The sequence below is a fragment of the Falco peregrinus genome, chromosome 6 (assembly GCF_023634155.1).
Source record: "Falco peregrinus isolate bFalPer1 chromosome 6, bFalPer1.pri, whole genome shotgun sequence".
Taxonomy (NCBI): Eukaryota; Metazoa; Chordata; class Aves; order Falconiformes; family Falconidae; genus Falco; species Falco peregrinus.
This window is the reverse complement of record NC_073726.1, coordinates 75,618,592-75,639,064: the sequence shown is the minus strand read 5'-3', so window position 1 is coordinate 75,639,064 and position 20,473 is coordinate 75,618,592. Positions and strand designations below refer to the sequence as shown.

Sequence of the window (20,473 nt, the reverse complement as noted above, 5' to 3'; positions counted from 1 at the left end):
CTGTAAATCATATACTTCCAAGTTCATGTGCCACACAAATGGATTATACCTGATGAAGGTGATCAAATTTAATGTTGAAGTTAATCACATGCACACACAGTCAGTTACTCAAAATCTTCATCTTAATCTGGTCTTGGAGGCAAATCTTGAGTGTTTTTTGTGTGTGTTTATACTCTCTTAAATAAACTTCTACACTTGCCTGTGTTCCATGTTTTCAAATAGCTGGTTTCACAGTGCTGCGTGCTTTGTGCCTGTGTTTGTGAAAAGGTATGATTCGTATCTCTGTCTTCTGAGCTGTCAAAGCAAGCCCAGTATTTCTGTAGAAGAATAATCTTGTAAATTGAGCAGAACATACTGAGAATTATTTGACAGGATATTCTCAGAGAGAATTCCCATTTTGGTTGGGCCTTGAGATCTCTACTGGTTTTGGCTGTTTGGTGGCTCTTGCCAGAGGAGTTGAGGGGAGGGGAGAAGGACAGACAGTAACATACTGTCTCTACATTTTCCAACTTTGGCCCAAGGGGTAGGGGTTAGCCCCTTACCTACTTCTGGCTCCATTAATTTTCAGCTGATCTTTTTCTTATTCAATATATATTTCTCTCCAGTTCTGTGCTATTTCCTGTAGGGTGATCCAATGTGTTCTGACCTTAGTTCATTTCAAATCAATAAGAATCGTACAGAACTCAACCTTTTGAGGTCAGAGATATTTTATAATAATTAATGATTTCAGATTCTTAATACTTTTAAACGTTAAGCACACATTAGTTGACTAGGTTTTTCAAGAGTCCATGTGGGAATGTTTTGTTTTAATTATATTTTCTATTAGTATTCTCTTAAAACACTATTTCCTGTTTCCAGAAGTAACTCCAAATGAGTCTAGTTACACCCAGCAGGACTAATTATCCTTAATGCCAGCATTTTAAGAGCAATAATAAGGTACATCCAGTGAAAGAAAAACACTGTTATGCATTAACCAGATGCATAAATGAGTTAGAAAAACTTGTCACTAAGGTACTTGTTTGAAAAATCCTTGGACGATAGGTTTGTCTCTCTCTTGCTCTCAGACAGTTTTATCTGTCCCCGGTTCTGATCCTAGATGCATTTGTATGTATGTGGCTTTGGTTTAGTAGAGCTTTCGCAGTGCTAGAGATACTGGAGGAAGGAGAAACATTTAGGAGCAGTCCTGTTATGCTGGCTCCCACACCTCTGTCGCTTTACAGACCACTTCCCCTGAAAGGGTTGCATTGTTTTCTTTTCACAGATAGAAGGATTTTTTAATTGTTTATGAAAAGGTGTTAAAGGGAACGAGCAGTGAGCAATGTGGAGGCAATGCTACCAATTCATTCAGGTTAGTAAGGAGCAGGGTTGATGAAACTGAGTAGAGATGTATATAAAATAAATGAGCTTAACAGGAAAACAATCCTAATGTCATATATAAAGAATATCCATTTCTATTGAGCGGTTACAATCCAGAAAAATACCGTGTGCTAGCAGTTAAAAGACCAAACTTAATTTTAGGGATTATTAGGAAAAGCGCATAGAACAAAAAGGATAAAAGTAATTATTCCACTGTATAAATCGGTCATTTGCACGTATCTGAAATGCTGTGTGTTTTGTTTCTTACATGTTAAGAAGGTGGTAGCACTCAAAAGGTTTGTGGGAAAGTAACATGGATGATGAAAGGAAGGAATCGGGTTCAGTGTGAGCAATAGCCAAGTAAGAATTCTGCACTTTGGAAGAAGGATGACTGAAGGGAGTTGTGTTAAGATACCTGTAAAGCTAAGAGGGACAGGAGCTAGGGAAAGACCACTGAAGAAACTAGCAGTAACCAAAAGCAGATGCCAGAGGAATATAAATTTGCCACGTTGTATTTGGCAGTGCTTTCCAGTTTTCCTGTGGCCTCAAAACATTTGCAGCTCATGGATTTCCAAAGCTGGATGAGGCTCATGGACATTTAACAAACTTCAGCACACTTAAAACAGCCTTTGGCCATGTGTTCCATGAGTCTGACACCCAATATGGTTCCTCTGGTTCTGAACCTTGGTTTCTTCCTCCTGCTTCTTGTGTGGGAAATACCCAAGTGATAATAAGATAGATACTAGGTACTAACAGTAAATTGCTTAGAAAATTCTTGGACAAACTGTGTTTGGAGGTTGGGAGAATAGTGGAGAGAATATCCTGTGCTTGGCCTGTTTGTTCACATACTCTTGCAGACAAGTTTCTGGACTAAATTGACGTATATCTGAGGTAGTATGGCCACTGGTATTAAAATGAAATGTGAAGATGGTCGCTCCAGGGATGTAACTTTTAACTAAGGCTGTGGTTGCACAACTTTTTGTTGCCTGTACAGTCTATGTAAGAGTTTGACTATCTTTTATTCTGCCACCTTTTTTTCCAGGTTATGTCTTGTCCACAGCAGCACGGCCTCGAGTTGGAAGGGGCTGTGTCACCAGTCACTGATCGTTTTGATCACTGATGCCCAACTGAAGTGTTGTAACTGATTAGGTGAAGGCTGGTCTAAAAAGCTGGAGAATGGGATGAAGTAATCTGATCTAGACAAATATAAACAAACCCCTATTCATTTGAGTTAATGGACTTAAATATTTCTTCAGAATGTTTATCATGATCTGTCTTTGGATTCAGTCAATTCCATGAAGGCTGCCACGTGTTCTCTTAAGGGAGCTGAAGCTACACTTGCACCAGACTGGAGTATGAACGGGTTTTTTGGGCAGTAGTTCTGATGACTCGCAGACAAGCCCTAGTCCTCTCACTGTAAAAAAAAACCCGTGGGCTGTCTGCAAGCCATGCTGCTTTTTACTTCTTGCTCTTGTGTACTTCATACGCTGCCAGATTTTTACTATTGTGTCATTGAGCACCTTGCAGCTCATAAGAGCGAGGCTCCCCAAGTTTATGTTGTTCAAATTTTAAGGGAAGCACATATTTGATTTATAATGAAAGCCAAGAGATTGTAGGGGTTTTCAAGGTAAAATTACAGGCAGTGCATGGCAATGTAGAGAAGAGTGAGCTAACTGGATCTGCCTTGCACTGCATCTGCACCGATGTCCCTGCTGAGAAGTAGGGGAGCTCAAGCCTGGGCTGCTTCAATTAAGCTGCTGTCACTGGTGTCTGAGCTTGGATAGCACAGAGAAACATGAACTATCTTTCTATTGCACTTCAGTCACCTGCCACTGAAGTCCAGCTGTACCTTTTCTTTATTATTATTGTAGGTAAATCCTTAATTTAGCCAGTAGGCAATGTTGTAGGCTGATTAATTCCTCGTACCTCTTAGTTAGGCAACTAACTGCAGTTTGAGCAGCACAGTGATACCTGTGTGGCTGTTGGATTAGGTCTGAGTGCTTTACCAAAGTCACAAATGGCACAAGAACAACAAACCACAGTTATCCTTGGTTTTAGAGAAAAGCCTTGCAGCCAGAAGAGGAAAACTTTTATTACTGCCAGGTGTCAATATTTGCTTACACATGAATGCCATCACCTGTCTTATCATTGTCTCTACTGTAGCTGCTAGTGGATTCTCAGTGGTGCACATTGATCATTCCCAGGAACATCCTTGCAGACACTGGCAGTCAAAAATGGAGGACTTCATAAGCAGTCCTGTGGTACCCAGAGACAGACCTGCTCCCCTCCGACCCGTGACTGATACTCCCTTCCGACCCTGCTTCTACTTTTGAGCCCTGCGGCATCCTGCAAAAATGAATGCCTAATTCTTGTGCAGAGCTTTGCAGTTAAAGCACTGCAGTCAGTAGATGTCAGTGAAGAACAAACATTTCTGTTCCTTTCGGAGGCAGAGCTGGTTCCCTTTCTGCTGGCAGAAAGCCTGGATGGCTGCAGAGCCTGCACCAGAGCAGACCTGTCTCTGGTGCTGTGGGGTTGCCAGTCATTTCAGAGACAGCTGTTTCTCCGCTTAGCCTTGGCCTGCAGGACCATTTTGGAAAAGGCCAAAAGGAGGCACAGTAATGTAATTTGTGACTTTATGCTCTTCTGTTGCTGGGTTTTTCACGCAAGCAGCTGTTGGGTGCTCCCGCTGGCTCCCTGCTGGGGCTGCAAGATGCTGCTGCTCCTCTCTGCTTGGCCAAGGACATCTCTTCTGTGGGAGCCCGGAAAGGGCATTGGCTCACCACACACCCCCACCATCTTTCGCTGTCCTTTTCTCCAGTTCATCCTCTGTGGTATGCAGGACAGGTAAGCAGATTGAGGAAAAGGGGAGGACTGTCTGACAGAGAAATTGCTGCAGAATTGTCTCTCGTGGTTGCTGGTCCTTTCAAAGAAGGTGGATTGTGGTCACTTGTGAGGCTGGAACTGGTGACAGTGATATGGCCACTCAGTCCTTTTCCCCCTTTCTGAGCATGGTCTTTCAGCAATCGCCTTCACCCCCTGCACTCGGCCCTTTCTGTCAGGCGTGATTCTTCCTGTCCCATCCCCACTGGCTCTTTGTAGCAGGCGTGCCCTTGGCGCTTTGGTCAGTGACCGTCTTTCCTTTCATCAGTTGATGATGAAGCTGAGCCCCATGGAAATTCCCTCTGGTCTTCCATGTTTACTTTACAAGTAAAGTCTTGTCTTGATCCCCAGAGCATCTCTGCTCTACTTAGACCCAGTGCAGAAATCAACCAATTGATCCTCTGCCCCTATGTCTTCTCTATTTTCCTGTACGACTCCTGGCTTCAAAGAGTACCAGACCTGGCTCAGATTCCTTCCCCTGCCTGCTATTCCCCCCTCACTTCTCCAGACTCGCACCTTCTAGAAGGCATTCCCGAAGCTATTCGGAGAGATTTTTTTCACTAGTCATCGTTTTCCTCCAAGAAACTGCTTTAGGCATCAAACTCATTGTATCAGAACTAATGCGGCTTGAAGTCAGGTTGCTAGGATGCTTACCTGAGCACCTTTTTTTCTTCCCTGGGAGCTGCTTTAGAAGATAGTTGTGATGTTTTCAGGGGAGAGGTCCCTGAAGCGAGACTGGAATTCATGTGTTACTCTCACAGAAGTTCTGGCACTCCACATGCTCTTGTTCTCTTTTTCATCTGACCCAAAGGCCAGATGCGTCTGGTAGCAAGCAAAGCAGGCTAACTTCAACGAGAGCGAATAGAAGCCTCCTGTCTCAGCTGTGATGGCATAAATGTTTAATGCTGTCCTCTCTAATTAAATCAATCTTGAGAAGTGCCCTTACTCAGGAAGGTGGAATGTCTTACCTGAATAGGAAAGCAGTATTGTAATCATTTATAGGTAATAGATTGCACAGGGTGTTGTTTCTTCCAAGCCTAGAATGCTGTGGTCTAGGTACATTTTGGACTAGTATTTTTATATTTTGCAGGGCTGAAATTTCTCTCCAAAAGTTTTAACTGCCAGAGAACAAAGAAAGAAAACAGAGAGGGGAAGAGACATTTTTACAACTTACTATGGGAGTTTTGGAAATGTTTTAACATCTCCATGACCTGCCAAAATGACTTGTGGAGCCAGATTGACAGTTCTTTGAAAAATTCAGTTGTAATCTCTCTGCTAGTCATAGGAAGGGAGGGGGAGTTGCAGCACAGTGGGGACAGCAAGAGAAAAGACAATGAAAGAAACTGTAGGTGTAGTAACTGCTGGAAGACACTGGTTGCTAGTAGCTAGCATCACATGCTGCCATCCTTTATCGGCAGTGCCCAGCCTAGCTTTCTGGACCTCTGGCGTCGGTGAGTTTTGCTGTGCTGCCTGCAGGTGCACTGGGCTGTCAGTGCCTGGGGTGGACCTGCTCCCTTTAGTTTTCCTAGCAGGAGCTGCTTGTTTTCTCAGGGTATTACAGCCAGCCATCTCCTGCACTCTACCTCAGGTGTGGCTGCACTGTGTGAAGCTTGTCTAAAGACTTCTTAATGCAGTTAATAAACTTGCTTGCAAACTTTGTTTGCCCAAGGACCCTTTGGGTTTTTTTCCATACTTAAAGGACTAGGAAAAAAAAAAAAAGTCTTCAAGCAAAACACGTCTTCATTGGCTGATCTCTTGCCTTTTACTAATAGTGGGAGAATGATACTGGAAAGGAAGGCAACAGGGGGTTGTGGTATTTTAGAGGGAGAGTGAGTGATTTTTAGTGTCAGAAGGCTAAAGCAATACAGACAGACTTCTGGTTTTCAAATGGGTCATTTGCATAAAAGGGCTCAGCAGCATCATCTCCTTTGTGTTGAATTGGTAAATGGCAAGGGACTGCCATCTGAACAGGCTTTTCTCTCACTGATCTCTTCAGCACATCAGTTCTGTATCATTTGTGCAGATGCAAAATTGGTAGGTGTTGATGTCAGCTTGCACAAGCAAGGTATGACATGAAAGAGCTGTGTGGCAAGTGTGAAACGTGTGGCCAGAGACAGCGTTTGTGTTGACTGTGCATGAAGCCATACCTCAGCTTTTCAGAAACAGCACAGCCAGAGGATGAGCTTGCCTTACAGGTGTGTACCTTCAGAGCACAGAGGAGTCAAAGCAGAGTAATCGTGCTTGTCTGCCTGAGTTTCTTTTCTATCAGTTTTTGCTGTCTTTTCTGCCTGCTGATGCCTTGGAATTGGGGGAGAACTAGTTTGGGGAGAAGTCCTTAAAGCCAGTCTACTAAGCAAATTGAAGGTGAGGACAGAAGACACATCATGGAGTAAATCAGAAGAAAAATCTTCGCTGGGTTCATAGAACACTCCCTCAGATGTGAACACAGACAACTGATGCTTGGAAAATCTGTCTTACCAGGACAGGGTAAATAAATAAGTTGTGTTCAGATTAAACTGTCTCGGAGTTATAATTTGTTTACCACAGTGGAACTGTTGATGTGGAACTATCGCACAAGGACTGTGAAGTGAAATGGTTCTCATCCAAACAGTGGAAACAAGCATTTTACAGGAAGAAAGTCAAATGGAAAAAAACCCCAAAGCATTTATAGTTCTCCAGCATATGGTGCAGAAATTTATATGGATTTACATCAGTTGCACTTAAAACACAAACACAATACAGTACCTAACCCAGAAATAAGTTACAGCAAAGAACTACATATTGGGGGGAAAACAAAACAAAACAAAAACATTTCATAAACAAACCAGATCTTCAAATGTACAGCTGCAGTTTTCAACTTAAGTATCAATAACAAAGTCTGATAAGCTAGGCACTTTCCAAATCATGGTAGATCTGGGAGGGAGCGATTCTGGGGTCAAACCTTTGGTTGTTTTCTTATGATGTGTTTCTAGACTTTGTATGTATTCAGATTCTTACAGGTTTGTTTTTTCCTTAATGTCTTGAGTAAAATTCCTAAATCAAATTTAAGTCGTCCATTCCTATCCCTCTAGAGCAAAAAAATAAATAAATTATAAAGTAGATTTGCTTGTAGAAAAATGGGTCTGACACCTGACTCTGTAAAACCATATTCATCTGCCTGCTGAAAACTGCACTCAGCTCTGGCATTGTGTAAGAATTTTCCTATCCCCAATATCCTTCCTATTGGGAGGATTATAAACTGAATGGGAGCCCCCATGCAGGATTTACCACCATTTGCTCTATGTTTGTTGATAACTGGCTATTGTTCTTCACATGGAGTCAAAACTCATAGGTGAGACTTTTTGCCATTTTGCTGTGTTTCATTTTCTCGTTGAATATCTCCTCAAACCTTTGATTCTGTTTTGGAGTGAAATGGTTCTTCCAGTCACCAACAGCACCTAGGAGAGCAGGAGCAGAAAAAGAACAGTGAGACTAGCAACATATAGCGCAGAAAATTATTTAAAGGCAGCCCAGTTTTGTTAACGTTGCAGTTTGCACAAATTATTAATACATTAACTATAGTCTCTGCGGTAGGTCATGATCGTAAGTTACTGGTTTATTGCTCTGGTGAGACTGATGGAAGCAGCGGGATCATCATCCATAAAGGCTGCTAAACCCTCAGCCTCAGACTTGGTTAGCACCACCAACACTAAGTGGTACATGAAGAGCAGCAGGGTTCCAAGAGCCCAGTTACCTCAGCAGAGAGGCAACCTTGCTGCACCTTAGTTAAAGGTCTCCACCTGGGCTCTTTCACAGGCAGTAGAGGAAATGGTTACTTGCTGGCTGAAACCCGTCTCATCCTAGTCAACATCTAAACCCCATCAATTCATTAATGGTGCTCCAAAAGCAGCCATATGTCTCTGCTGACTAAAGATGACTCCTAAGAAGGGAGCCCAGAATGACCCAATAGATGAATCCCACCCACTCCTACTAATCTCCAGGGCTTTCTGCGGATGAGATGTCCCTCCCACTGCTTAAGTGGGCAGTTAACTACTTCTGAGTGACCACGCACACTTGTGTTCAGTAAAGTGTTTCAGCTGTTACCCACTATTTTTATTTTTTTTCAAACTGACATCTTTCAATGAGACAATGCTCACAGTTTCCCCTCGTGCATCCTCTAAAGACCCTGCATCCCAAAACTGCTGGCTAAAATGGTATTCCAGACAGCAAGGACAAGAAAAGAGAGCCTGAAGAATAATATATACATATCAATCTTCTGTAAACCATCTGAAATCAGCTGCAAATTAGCTGAAATTAGCTAAAACCCCAGGATTTGCAAACAAACTACTTTGAAATGAAACAGTTGGGATTTTTCAGATTTTTCAACACATCTTTCTCAGAGTTCACTGACTTAGAAAAGTGTATCTGAGGTTCTGTGGGTTTGGGTTTTTTTGTTTGAGTTGGTTTTTTGGGTTTTTTTACTGACTACTATTCTGGGATGTGCTTCAGCTCATGGGTAAAAACATTCTGAATCAGCAAAATATATGGTTCCCCTATGGTACATTTATTTGTGACTCTTTTGATTAATAAAAGTGGAAACAACTCTTAGTTTTAAACTATCAATTATGGTTCAAAAATCAGTTAAAAATAATCAAAATCCATCTAAACATGATGGTTTTGATTTACGTATTATCCAAATCTGGGAAAGCTTCTCAAATGCTAGGAGCAAGAAAACAGCTCCTGCAGGTATTTTAAAGTCAAATCTGAGCTAAGCACTGTTGAAGATTTTACCACAGATTCCAGCTTAGCCAAGGTCTGAAGGCTACCTATGAGGCCATCGGGTGACCAAGTCATCCATTCTTTTGTTGTCATTGTCAGCATATTCCTTTTTCAGGAACATTTCCATAAGATAAGAGGTGGTACAGAGGATAAAGGCTACAAGCAGTCTTCTTCGGAAGAAACGGGTCTCGCTCTTTCTCATTCCAGTAAACTAAGTGACCTTTGCAGGTAATATCAGAGGGGACACGTTGTAAAAGACTGGAGTGGTCAACTTTTAGATAAAAAAAGACAGATTAGGAATAATGTGTCATGAACCTTTCCTTTTAGCTCAAAAGCTCCCACAGAGCAATATTAGTCAAGCTGTTGTTCAGACACCTCTGTGCTTCTCTAGTTAAATCAGCATTTGCAACCAGAGAACTCAGTGATTTTTACAATGGCTTCAAATTGAAGGATCCTGTCATTGCTTGCTGGGCTGACCCGAAGCGTCACTACAGCCTGTGAAAGCCCTGGACTGCTGGGTTCCCACGCCAGCTGCTGTGTTAAGCCCAGGCCAGGGAACTTACCTTTTCGGAAAATGAGCTTCCTATCGGATGTCAGCGCACAAACGGTGTGACTGGGATCGCTGTTCTCCTTCTCCGTGTCACTTTTCATCTCTGAGAACGAGGACTTCTTGCAGATGTCTTGGATGTCATTGTCACTGATGTTTAAACCCAGGAATAAACTGATTTCCTTTACAATCTTAGCAAGATCCTGAGGTACAAGAAAACCAAAGCTTTAATATTTCTGAGCTGATCACCAGACATCTAGCTGATCCAAAAGTGATCCTTTTTATTACACACCAAGTTTGTAATGGTTTTATTTGCTTTCAAGCAAAGCTAAACATGTAATAGGACTGTGTAGATTATAGGTACAGTAAACCTGATTCTCCTCTTACTCATACTCACCGAAATGAGTGGATATGTGTTACCAAATACAGTTACATTGATGGTTTTTCTCCCAGTTCAGGTAAAGTGTGCAATCTCCCAGAACTATTTCACTGGGAATAGAGAAATACTCAAAGCTCAGCTTCTGTGTAAGTAGCTTATTACGTGGGAGATGCTGTATTTAGAGATGCAACAAGTGACTCAGGATCCAAAATAGTTTGTTCATGTGCCACTCATGGTGGATTTTTTTTTCTCCCTCAAAAATGGACAAAAATATTTTAATGGAAACACTAGAAAATACTTTCTATTCACCCAAAAATTCATTCTCCGACAGGTATGTTGGTATTTGACTTTAAGAATAGCAAAGCAGTTTTTGAATAACAGTTTCTTTTCATCAAAACTTTCTTCCTACCCCTCCAGCCTTTAATTTACTTGTTTATTGGGAGCACAAGCCCTCTGACCATGAGTAGTTCTGTTGTCTTACATCATTTTGAAAATTTCACCTGAAATGTTGGGTATAGCAGGTGAATGTGTGGCCCTCAGCAGATGTCTGTGGTTGGTCTTTCCATAGGATCAAGAATGAGGAACTTAAAATTCTTCCTGTTGCCTGGGGAAAATCATGTAATACGTGTCCCACTCCTGCATCTATGAAATGCAACTCCCACAGGATTTGGTATTTATAAAACTTGTGCAGAATTAGTTCACTAATATGAAGTTCTATGCAAATATAAAATACGCCCAAAGACATACGTTCACATTTTCCTTCTTTATCCTTTTTCCTTAAAATATGGTTAAAATATCAAAGAGAATATTAAATGACAAGTAATGCATTCTGAAATAAGAGCAGAGAGTGTATTTACCTTCTTCATGTCTTCATAGAACAAAAAGAGGATGTTTTCGTCATTTTCATGTTCTTCCCAACTTAGGAAATGATCAAACCAGGATCCACACACAACTGAAAAGAAAACCCATGTAAGATTCATAAAAAAGTTATTCATAAATAACTCTGATGGTACTTCACACATTTAAGGGAACGATCCCTTCATAATATACACCCTGTGTTCCTCTAAAACATTAAATTCTTATTGTGAAGAGACTCAAACTTACAATCCAAAGAGGTTACCATTCTTATTGGACTTCATTTTCATATGAGAGATGCAGATCCTATTGCGAGATATGATTCTGTAGTGGAAACAGGCTCCAAATTAAGGAAAAGCCATAAGTGAAGGAAAACGTGTTGGCCTAACAAGATGTGACCATCCTAGCAAATGTCTGCATGCCTACGGTCAGATATATGATCACTTCACTAGGAAATGAAATAAGGAGTCTGTTAAATGGAACACACTGTTGTTAGCTGTTGTGTCCAAACAGAGTGGAACCAGTATTATTTTTAAACGTCAAAGAATTATGTAAGGAAGTTACGCAAATACATCATTCAGGCAATGACATAGATAACTTAGTGGTTTTTTAGTTGACTCGTAGTACTTGTTTTATCTGAATGCTCCTTTTGCTGAACCATGGGAAGACAGCTAAATTGCAGCTTTCCTTTAAAAAAACAAAATTGTGACCCTTCTGGTTGAAAAAGATGGACTCTGTTGAAAGCTGAGTTGAAAGCCTCTTGTAGGGCTACAAGAAAAAGCCTGGACAGAGCAGTCACAGCCAGCATTCTCCAGAACTGTGACTTTTCTTTGTAACAGCCACTAGAAAAGTATAATATTGTAATGGGTATCATTTTGGTTGCAAAGTTTGAGTTATCATTAAGTATTTTGCTGAAAGCTGCAGTCTGTAGTTGTCCCCTATATGTAAGGCACCATCTTAACATCACACATGCAAGGCATGTGTGCACCACAGTGTGCAATTAAATCCTGCTCTGCTGGTCACCCACACTGGGGATGTAGCCAACGATAGCATAGAATAGCTCTCTTGGCTCCAGGGGTACAGCACACAGCCTCAGAGACTCCAAGGACAGCATCACAGTTATCTCTGTGTCCTCACCCTTGTTCTGAATGGAGATTAACTCTGGAACAGGACTACAGGAGCTGAATCAAGCAGCACCACCTTCATATGTTTCTATGAGCAGCAAAAATGACAACCTCTCTCTCCATCACTCTTACATAAATTTCTACTGTAACCAATGTAGTTATTGTTTTATGCCGTGTATAAGCACACAGAAAATAGAAGGTGGCTACTGATTTACAGAAAAATAGGAGATGCTTTTAAAATTTAATATAATCGTCTTTTCTTCCACACCCCCCTCCTTATGTTCAGAGTTGATACTAAACAAGCCAAGCGCCTGCAAATTGCAGGAGTATGTGCCTTAGGGCTGCTCTGAAGTAGAAACACAAGATCTGAACCCGAGCCCCCACAAGCCAGTAGACAAATTGACTTCTGGAGCTGTGATGTAAACCCACGATGACTGCAATGGCACATTTCTGACAAAGTTTTCAAGCCAATCTATCATTGTTGCCGTTATCATCACTGTGGTTGTATTAGCAGGAACACATGTCCTCAAAGGAGTAATAAAACACTAAAAATGGGAGTGGATAGCTGGAACATGGTCCTGTTGTCAGCTTCCATGCCACCACGGCCACTCATAAAAATCTCACTCTTGTCCTTGCTCTTTGGACCCCTCTACTAAGACAGCACACAAGGCAGGGTGCGTACGGGAGGGCTTTATGAAAGCAGCTGGACTCCTTTTGAAGGGTCGCCCAAAGCCGTTTTCAGGAGTGGAGGGGGCACTACACCTGCGAGCACAGCTCTCAGCGCAGCCTGGGGCCAGTCCCCCCCGTGTACCCCGTTGTCCGCGCTTTGGCACGGCAGCGAGCCACGTGGGGCTGGCTAAGCACCTTCAAACCGAGCGTGTGCCCCACCAGCCTGCTGGCCCAGGGCAGGAGCTGGCTGCGCTGAGCCCCCCTGCCCCGCGTCAGCGCGGGAGGAGCTGCACGCACATACCTCCTCTATCACAGTTCAAACATGGATTCCTGGTGGGAAGCAGTCTATTAGTGCGGTTCACAAGACAAGGCTGGAAAAGTTTTAAGACAGGCCAATCCGCATCAGAACCAACAAGTTGTCAGGGGTTTCAGAGTGTTTGTGGGAAGAAATGAAATCAGCAACTTGTCCGTGGGAATGTGTTTTTTAACAGATATGTCAAAAAACAGAAAAAAAACCTCGCAAAGAGCAGTTGTGCTGAAAGAATGCTGCTGTTTATCAACATGTCTCCTTGCAGGGCTGAAGATAGTATCCTATTATTTGCTGTTGTTTGGTTTGGCATTAGAATTTATCCTGAAAAAAAATAACCCAACCAAAACCATATGAATAAGGAGTTCATTAAGGAGTTTTCACACAGTTCACGTTTCTTAACTCCTCCTGTGCAAAATAAGTTAATGCAAACTGCAAGGAGAAAACATAACATTTATTCTTACCATCTCCTTTTAAGAACAAGTCAAAGAAAGCAGTCCAGGTGTCTATAGTGGGAAGGGCTGGGTTATCTCTGTAGTAATAATACATGGAAACTGCAGTATCCTTTGGATTTCTGCTGATGTAGATCATCTGTAAATGAAGATGGTATGATTTTAACGATCATGCCCTTTGTTTATTTTACAGGAGCTCTGCATGTAAATAAACATAGTGTTTCCAGAGGCAGTTTGCACCATCAAAACCCTTTCCTTTAGGATTCCTCTTTTGGTGACCATGCCATTAAAATAGAAATATACTTGTCTCTTCTTAGGCAGGAGTCAGTAGTGGTTAGTAAACAATTCTATGTGGACAGAGGTGTGTTTGCTAGAGCTGTGTAATCTTAAAGTTTTATGAAAAAAATCTGTGTTCATTTTAACTCATGAGCTGGCATACAATCTCATATATCTAACATATGAAATAATTTACTAATTAACATTCATGGAACAGTTGCAAAAAATTTTTGGCTTTCATTCAGATTAGCTTTGGTCTAAAAGTCTGTATCCAAGTAATTCTGAAATTTTTAACTTTTAATATAAAATCTGAGACCCAGAGCTTATTTTTTAAACATCTCCCACATTAGAATGGGAGGAACTCCAAACTGTGATCTGAATCTGCCCCCCACATTTCAGTTCTCCTGTGTTTGCCCAATATCTTTTTATAGGTCTTTAGAAAGCTTCAACAGGAGGAGCAGAATACCCTCACTCTCAGAACAGCATACAAGTACCCAGGATAACTATTTTCTAAGCCAGTGCTCTAGCCAGTAGGAAATAGGGCCATGAGAACACCCCCTATCCTTAATGATATATTTCTGATTATAAGATGTTCATGTCCTATTTTGTGTGATGTCCCATATACAGATCACCCTGTGGGAGCAGTGGGGCAGGAGCAGAACCCAGTCCCTGCTCACACTGCCTTCGACTGCTGGTCAGCTGTGTCTCCAAAACCCACAGCAAACCACTTCTGGAAGCTGTAAAGCACTTGAAAATTATTAAGGCTCAACAAGACAAAACAGATTCCTAATAGACACTTAACATATCTCACTGCTTTTATATCTTTTTGCCTTACCTTGCATTTTTTAGTCTTAAAATTTGGAGGTAACATGTTGTAGTCCAAGTGCGTTGGGATGATTCTCTTTGATGAGAGTTTATTCAGCTCCTCCAGTGTGGAAATGTCACCAAATTCAATGGGAGAGGTTAGTGTTATTTGAGTATTATAAAGCTTTGTTATAACTCCTGCAAGCCAATGAGTGCCTGCAAAAAAGTAATTTTGAGGAAACAAAAAAGAAAAAAAAAGGAAGATTTGTTACTGAGAAAATATGTGCAATATGCATTTCGCATGTGGGAACAGCTTGCTAGTGCACAAGCAATACTTCTAATCCCCCAGACTCAAGAAACTTTACATAACTGAATAATCGCATTGGCTTCAAATGTATAAATACTGGAAAAATTAGGCCTGTAGCTGAAGTACAAAGTAACTTTGTGAGAAGTGCTAATAATTGATATCAAAACAATCTCATTAGACAAACTACTCGTCAGCTGAGAAGTGGTTATACTATTATTTATTTCATAATAACCGGGAGGGGTTTCCTCATAGTAACTTAAGTCTGCGTATTAGGAAAGTCCAGGTTGAGCTTCCTCTTTGGTGTGTACTTCTGTGTGCAAGTGAGGCAGGGGAAGAGGGAATAAGGAATAAATAAATCTACAGCCAAGAGGCATACAAATAACTTAATGTAACTCTCAGCTTGCTCATAATTGAATGTGGGAAGTCCTCAGGAAAATCCTTCAAGTACAGATTTTGCTTAAAAGAAAGAAATATTTATTTGTTTTCTGATATGACACCTGAGATTATTTTCAATTAAAGAATCAAAATTTAGATAAATGACCCATATTTTTTTGTAATTTGAACACTTACTGACAGAATAATAGATTCTCATCCTTTCTGCGTACAATGTCTTGTACACAAACATTTACCAACTAGTTTAAGCAGAGAACATGAAATAAACAATTGAGATTCTTGCAATTAACACGTAACTGTAGAACTTACCAGATTTAGGATAGGAAACCAAAAGGATGTCATCTTCTCTAGCATCAAAAGTATCCAAGGAGTTTAAAAGTTCTGGAGAAGACCTGGTAGTAAAGGCAATCCCCTTAAACATGTGAATGAGTTCTGCCTCACTGGGGCTGGACATGGTTGCTTAAGTCTTGGATTCCTGCAAATCAGATAACAGTGAAATGATGAGGATTTAAGAGTTACTTCTAAGTCAGATGATTTGAACTGACAAATTGAGACCCAGCAATAGAAACCTCATGCTTATATACTTTGCTACACGCCATGGAGTCCTATCAGATTTTTCAAGGTAGTTTATAAAGGCAACTCAATTATTAGCGGTAACATGATAAATAACTGAAATGCAGAGTAATGGAAAATGCATGTCATTTGTCATTTATTAGCTCTCCAGATAAAGTACTGAGGTGATAGTCAAAATGTGGAAAATTACAAGAATGAACAGTATATGTTGTCTTAAAATATACTTAATATGATTATTCTATAATATATTTTGTTGGAAGCTCTTTTAGCTTCCAAGGAAAAAGCTACATCTTAAAATACTTTTTATGAATACAAACCCAATGTTTTGTTTTACGTGAATGAAATATTATTGATTTCATTTTACCAAATACACAATAGCCTAATTTTCAAAAGTGCAAATCGATTGCAAATACTTGAGTTTTGTGATGTTAAGGGTCTAGGTTTTTTAACACCTTGGAATTTCAGCCTGAGGCATCTTAAAAACAGAGGCACTTAGTGGTACAATCATTTTTCAAGCTGTCTAAGAGGAGTACAAACAATAGAAATTGCAAATTTAAAATAGATATTTAACATTGGTTTGAATCCTGCATGTTTCATGACTAGAAGTGGTTGCAGATTTTTAAATCTGTCCACAGAATATGTGGATTCATCAAAATAAAAGTTGCTTGCAGGAAAGAGGTAGTTCTCATTTAATTACCTGTTTTGAAATGGATGTTTTGAAAAAATGTCATTCTATGCAAATCGTTAGTGTTTTTCAAACTGAAAACTCTCATTTAAAGTGACCTTAAGCAATGTGAACGCACGACAGTAAAATAAATAGTTCTGTTCTGAATCAAAACATTTTTGAACGCTTAATATTTTCAATTTTCCTTTCAATGGCCATAAATTAATGTATTCCTTTTTACATTCTTTTCCTCAAAAATCCAGTGGCCTCACTATTCCTATTAAAAACCTCCTACAATATATTCAGCTGAGGCCCTTCAGTATTTTCAACTCCACTTGAAAGCCTGCTTGCAAATCTTGTTTTAAAATAAAGCAGTCTTTCAGGAATTTCCCAAGCTTACCAAACTCCCAGTACATTTTTTTTATCATAAATAATAACCTAGGTTTTGGTCATGGGAGCTGACTGCCAAATGACCTCCCATGACCCCTGGTAAGAAGTTAATGATTAGAGATGCCCTTCCAAGAAACATCTGAGCAGTCAAGATTATTCACAAGGAGTAAGGACAGTTACCTGCTTCTGTACTTACTTCTTTCTAATTCAGCCTCCAGGAAAGCTGGCAATATAGCATTGATTTCCCTTCCCCTCCCCACCCTTTTATTTTTTTTTTTTTTTTTACTTTTTTTTTTTTTTCCCCAGTAGTGCCAGCCTATCAGTCAAGGAGAAGTCAGCAAGTCTAGATCTCACCTGTGTTGCCTATAAAGTTGCCCTTAAACAGTTATCACCTGCAAAATGTGCCCTGTGCTATCAGTAAACTCTGAATTCCAGGACCAGGTGGGGATGATGATCATGGAAAATATGCTCTGGAGAGATGTTTCCTATCATTAGGCATGACAGAAGGTGAGGGAATCTTTCCAGTACGTAAAGTGAGTCAGTGAGGGTACAAGAAACACCTGGATACTGATGCCCAGCTAGGAGTTGGGAGATCTCTTAGTGGTGAGGAGCTCAATATTTTTCTCCTGCTCCCAGTCTGAAGACCTAAGCTATCGCTTCGTATCGTAAGGTATAAATCTTCTAAAAATCTATCCTCTGTCAACAGATTTCACTTCAGTTACTTCAGGTGTACCAAGTATGTTTGGAGTCATAAAGACACCTGTCTCTGTGTTGTTCTGAACATCTGCATTAGTCTGAATACAGAGGTTTCTAAGGTTTATTTTGAAGTCATCATTCCAGACGTGCATTTAGCACAAGCTAATAAAACTGTATTACCTTGACCTAGCAAAAATAATCTTATTGCAAATGCATTGAATATTTACTATGTCTTTTCCCTTTCATTTCTTCCTGCATCCCTATTACGTTTTGAGTCAGCACATTTGCCTAATCTTATCACTTGGACCTTAATTAATCATTCACAAAGGAAATAACTAAGGTGTAAAACAGAAGCAATACAGTAGCAAAGAAAATTCCAATTCTCTTAACTCATGTCAATTGCTTTTTATACTAGCTTCTCTTTTCAGCATGTTAATCCAGAGGAATCAAACTGAAATTGCTTCTAAAATGATGTCTATACTTGGAAAACAGGGCCCACCCCAGCAAGGCTACAGTATCCTGAAATGCAGTGACTTAAGGAAAAAGAGTATTCAGCACTTTGCAAGAAAAAGTTATCATAAAAACTACACTACATTAGCAGCTAAAGTATATCATTATAGCTACATTATACAAAGAGAACGTGAGTTTAAAGGATGCCCTGCCAAATCCTCCATCTAGCTTTCATTTTCTCCTTTATCAGTATTACAACACTGAATGTAGACTACAATTGATGCATTTTGACCTGGATGAACACAGGCATGGCAAGCTAATACCAAAGGATACCTATATTTATTGCCTCAATCTCTGCCACAGGCTCTGAGGAGCTTCTCCCAGCATCAGGTTGTCCTTGTCCTGCTCTCTGGCTCTACTACTGGTACAGATGGAGTGCACATTTTACCAGCAGGTTTCACAGACAATTACTAGCAAGAGAGCAATATTAAACTTGGGGTTTGAGGAAAATACAACTTGGTAGCTAGACACTGCACTCCTGGGCTTCTTCAGTCCAGCTCTTTTTGCCTCTATGTCTGACTTACCTTCTCCCGTCTATATCCTTGTCTGGGTGAATAACGTCTTTCTTGCTGTAGAAGACTCAAAAAATTTGACTGTTCTGTTCCTGCCTCTACCCTGCCACCTCCACTTCAGGCTCACCATTCTCTTCTCTGCTTGATAAAAGACAGAACCAGGTGCATCTCCTTCAACTGAAGATTTCCTAACTGAGACCAATCACAATACCTTTCCCCTCCAAATGCATCTCAGGCAGCACGTACTAAAAGAAATAGTGACAGTGGGGAAAACATGCAGATGAAGTCCTATATGTTGGTTACACACGTCAGAAGTTGGATGTACGTCCACAGGGTTCTGAATGTGTTTAGTTAGCACTGTCAAGCATCAGGTTTCTCATCTTTTGAAATGCCCTAAAGCTGTGAAATATTCAGACTTGTCATATTGGCTAATGAATGGAGAGGTAAAACTGACACAGCTGGTCATAAGATTTTGTTGCTCTAATTCTCTACCAGATACACCAGCCACCTGAAATTAGTAGAAGTTATGTCCATAAAGATCATCCTTGTGCATCTATGTAAAATTTGTACACAGGCTCTGCAACAGTGATGAAGGAGTGACATCTTTCAAGACTATTTCAGTGCAGAATATCAAACAGTTGTTGGTACAAAGTGTGCAAGACTGATCTCCAGTAAGGAAGTTCAGCCATGAAATCCACTGTTACTGGTGAGCCTGTCACCCCTTCCATAGCTCCACCTTCTTTTCCGTGCCTCCACAATGATCTGAACCCCACAGACTTTTCTGTAGGGATCACTCTGTCCAACCTTTCCTCTCAGTGCAGAATTACTTCCCTATTTATTTTAATGTTACAACTGAAGTGTCTCTTCCAAGTTTGTAGGCAATGACTATATAATAAAGACAGCCTGCAAAATGTTAAATACAGCCTGAGGGCTCAGACTGATCGGGAAGGCAGGGCACCTCAGTGCCCAGGTGTCAACCGTTTAGGAACCTAACCCTGGCCTTCTATGTGGTTCTAAAAGCCCCTCAGTTGCAGGGTAGATGTAGGGCTGCCCATGATAGATCAACTCAGCTGAGCTGCAGTAACTGCCTATCGGCGCACCCTGAGCTGGTCCCAGCTATCAGGTAGTGCAACAGTCACAGCCGCTTCACTGGGATGGGCATTGCATTGCTTTACACTTCCAGCAGCAGCCCTCTACCTGGCAGGCTTTCTTGCAGCGCCTAAGCTCTTGCAGAGAAGCCTCCCCTCATTGTCCCATAGTTCAATACTAACGGAGTACTGTGATTTAAGAACTCCAATTTCAGAAGTCTCTGATTTCATAGGCATGCCTATCTGCAGCAGCTACATCTGCATTTAGGTATACTGTGAAGGAAGTCAACCCTATGTGCAGTCATGTTGCATTTACGGCATGTCAGATTGTGAAGTTCCTTGACCACCTTTTATTCCTCTCACGACAAACCATTGCCTGAGGATATTTTGTGCCAGATCCACAACTGATACAGCTAGTCACAGCAGTCCCAGTGCTGCCAGCAGAGCTGTGCCCTTTGGAGAGCTGGCAGGCAAATGCCATGGCCCCAGCTCCTGCCCTGCAGCTGCACATGATGGTACCTTCAAGGCACGAAACATACATAATGGAGACATGAAGGGGTGGGGGGCGGGTGGCAAAAAGGGAAAAGCAAACAAGGATTTAAACCTTCATTGGGGTAAAAAAGATGAAGCTGCGTACGTGCAGGAGGGCTCAGCCAGCAAGTGCTTGGCTGTCCAGGTGGGGTTGCCCGTGAACATTCCCAGGTCCCCAGGGTGAGAAGAGAGGTCTTGCAGGCCTGGTTTCTTTTCTGCTTATCTTTATTGTCATGTCTAAAATACAGGCTTACTGGGATAGAATTAAATGACAGAAACTAAGTTACCCTGTTATTGCTAGTGCACTAGCACTTCAAATGAAGCTAGTAACTTCACTAGTGGCTTGAAATGGTAACACCCTGCTTTGACTTGTCATAACTGCATAGAATTTGTCTGATTTTT

General features: G+C 41.0%; 1 protein-coding gene across 1 annotated transcript; it reads right to left on the bottom strand.

Annotated features, from left to right (window-relative positions):
* Positions 1–48: 48 nt before the first annotated feature.
* Positions 49–15,576, bottom strand: LOC101922435 (sulfotransferase 6B1-like). The gene is made up of 6 exons (XM_005240137.3): positions 15,417–15,576; positions 14,439–14,623; positions 13,340–13,466; positions 10,778–10,872; positions 9,558–9,744; positions 49–7,673 (listed from the first exon to the last, which is right to left on the bottom strand). Exons 1-6 carry the CDS (start codon positions 15,559–15,561, stop codon positions 7,555–7,557), a joined length of 858 nt encoding a protein of 285 aa, XP_005240194.1. The 5' UTR covers positions 15,562–15,576; the 3' UTR covers positions 49–7,554.
* Between the last annotated feature and the right edge of the window lie 4,897 nt (positions 15,577–20,473).

Bases quoted from the DNA above. Each gene is read 5' to 3' on its own strand.
- LOC101922435 (XM_005240137.3), bottom strand. From the start codon at position 15,561: ATGTCCAGCCCCAGTGAGGCAGAACTCATTCACATGTTTAAGGGGATT. The intron at 10,873-13,339 runs GTAAGAATAAAT...TTTTCTTTTCAG, and splicing joins CTTGTTCTTAAAAGGAGATG to TTGTGTGTGGATCCTGGTTT. The intron at 9,745-10,777 runs GTAAATACACTC...CTTGTACCTCAG, and splicing joins TCTATGAAGACATGAAGAAG to GATCTTGCTAAGATTGTAAA.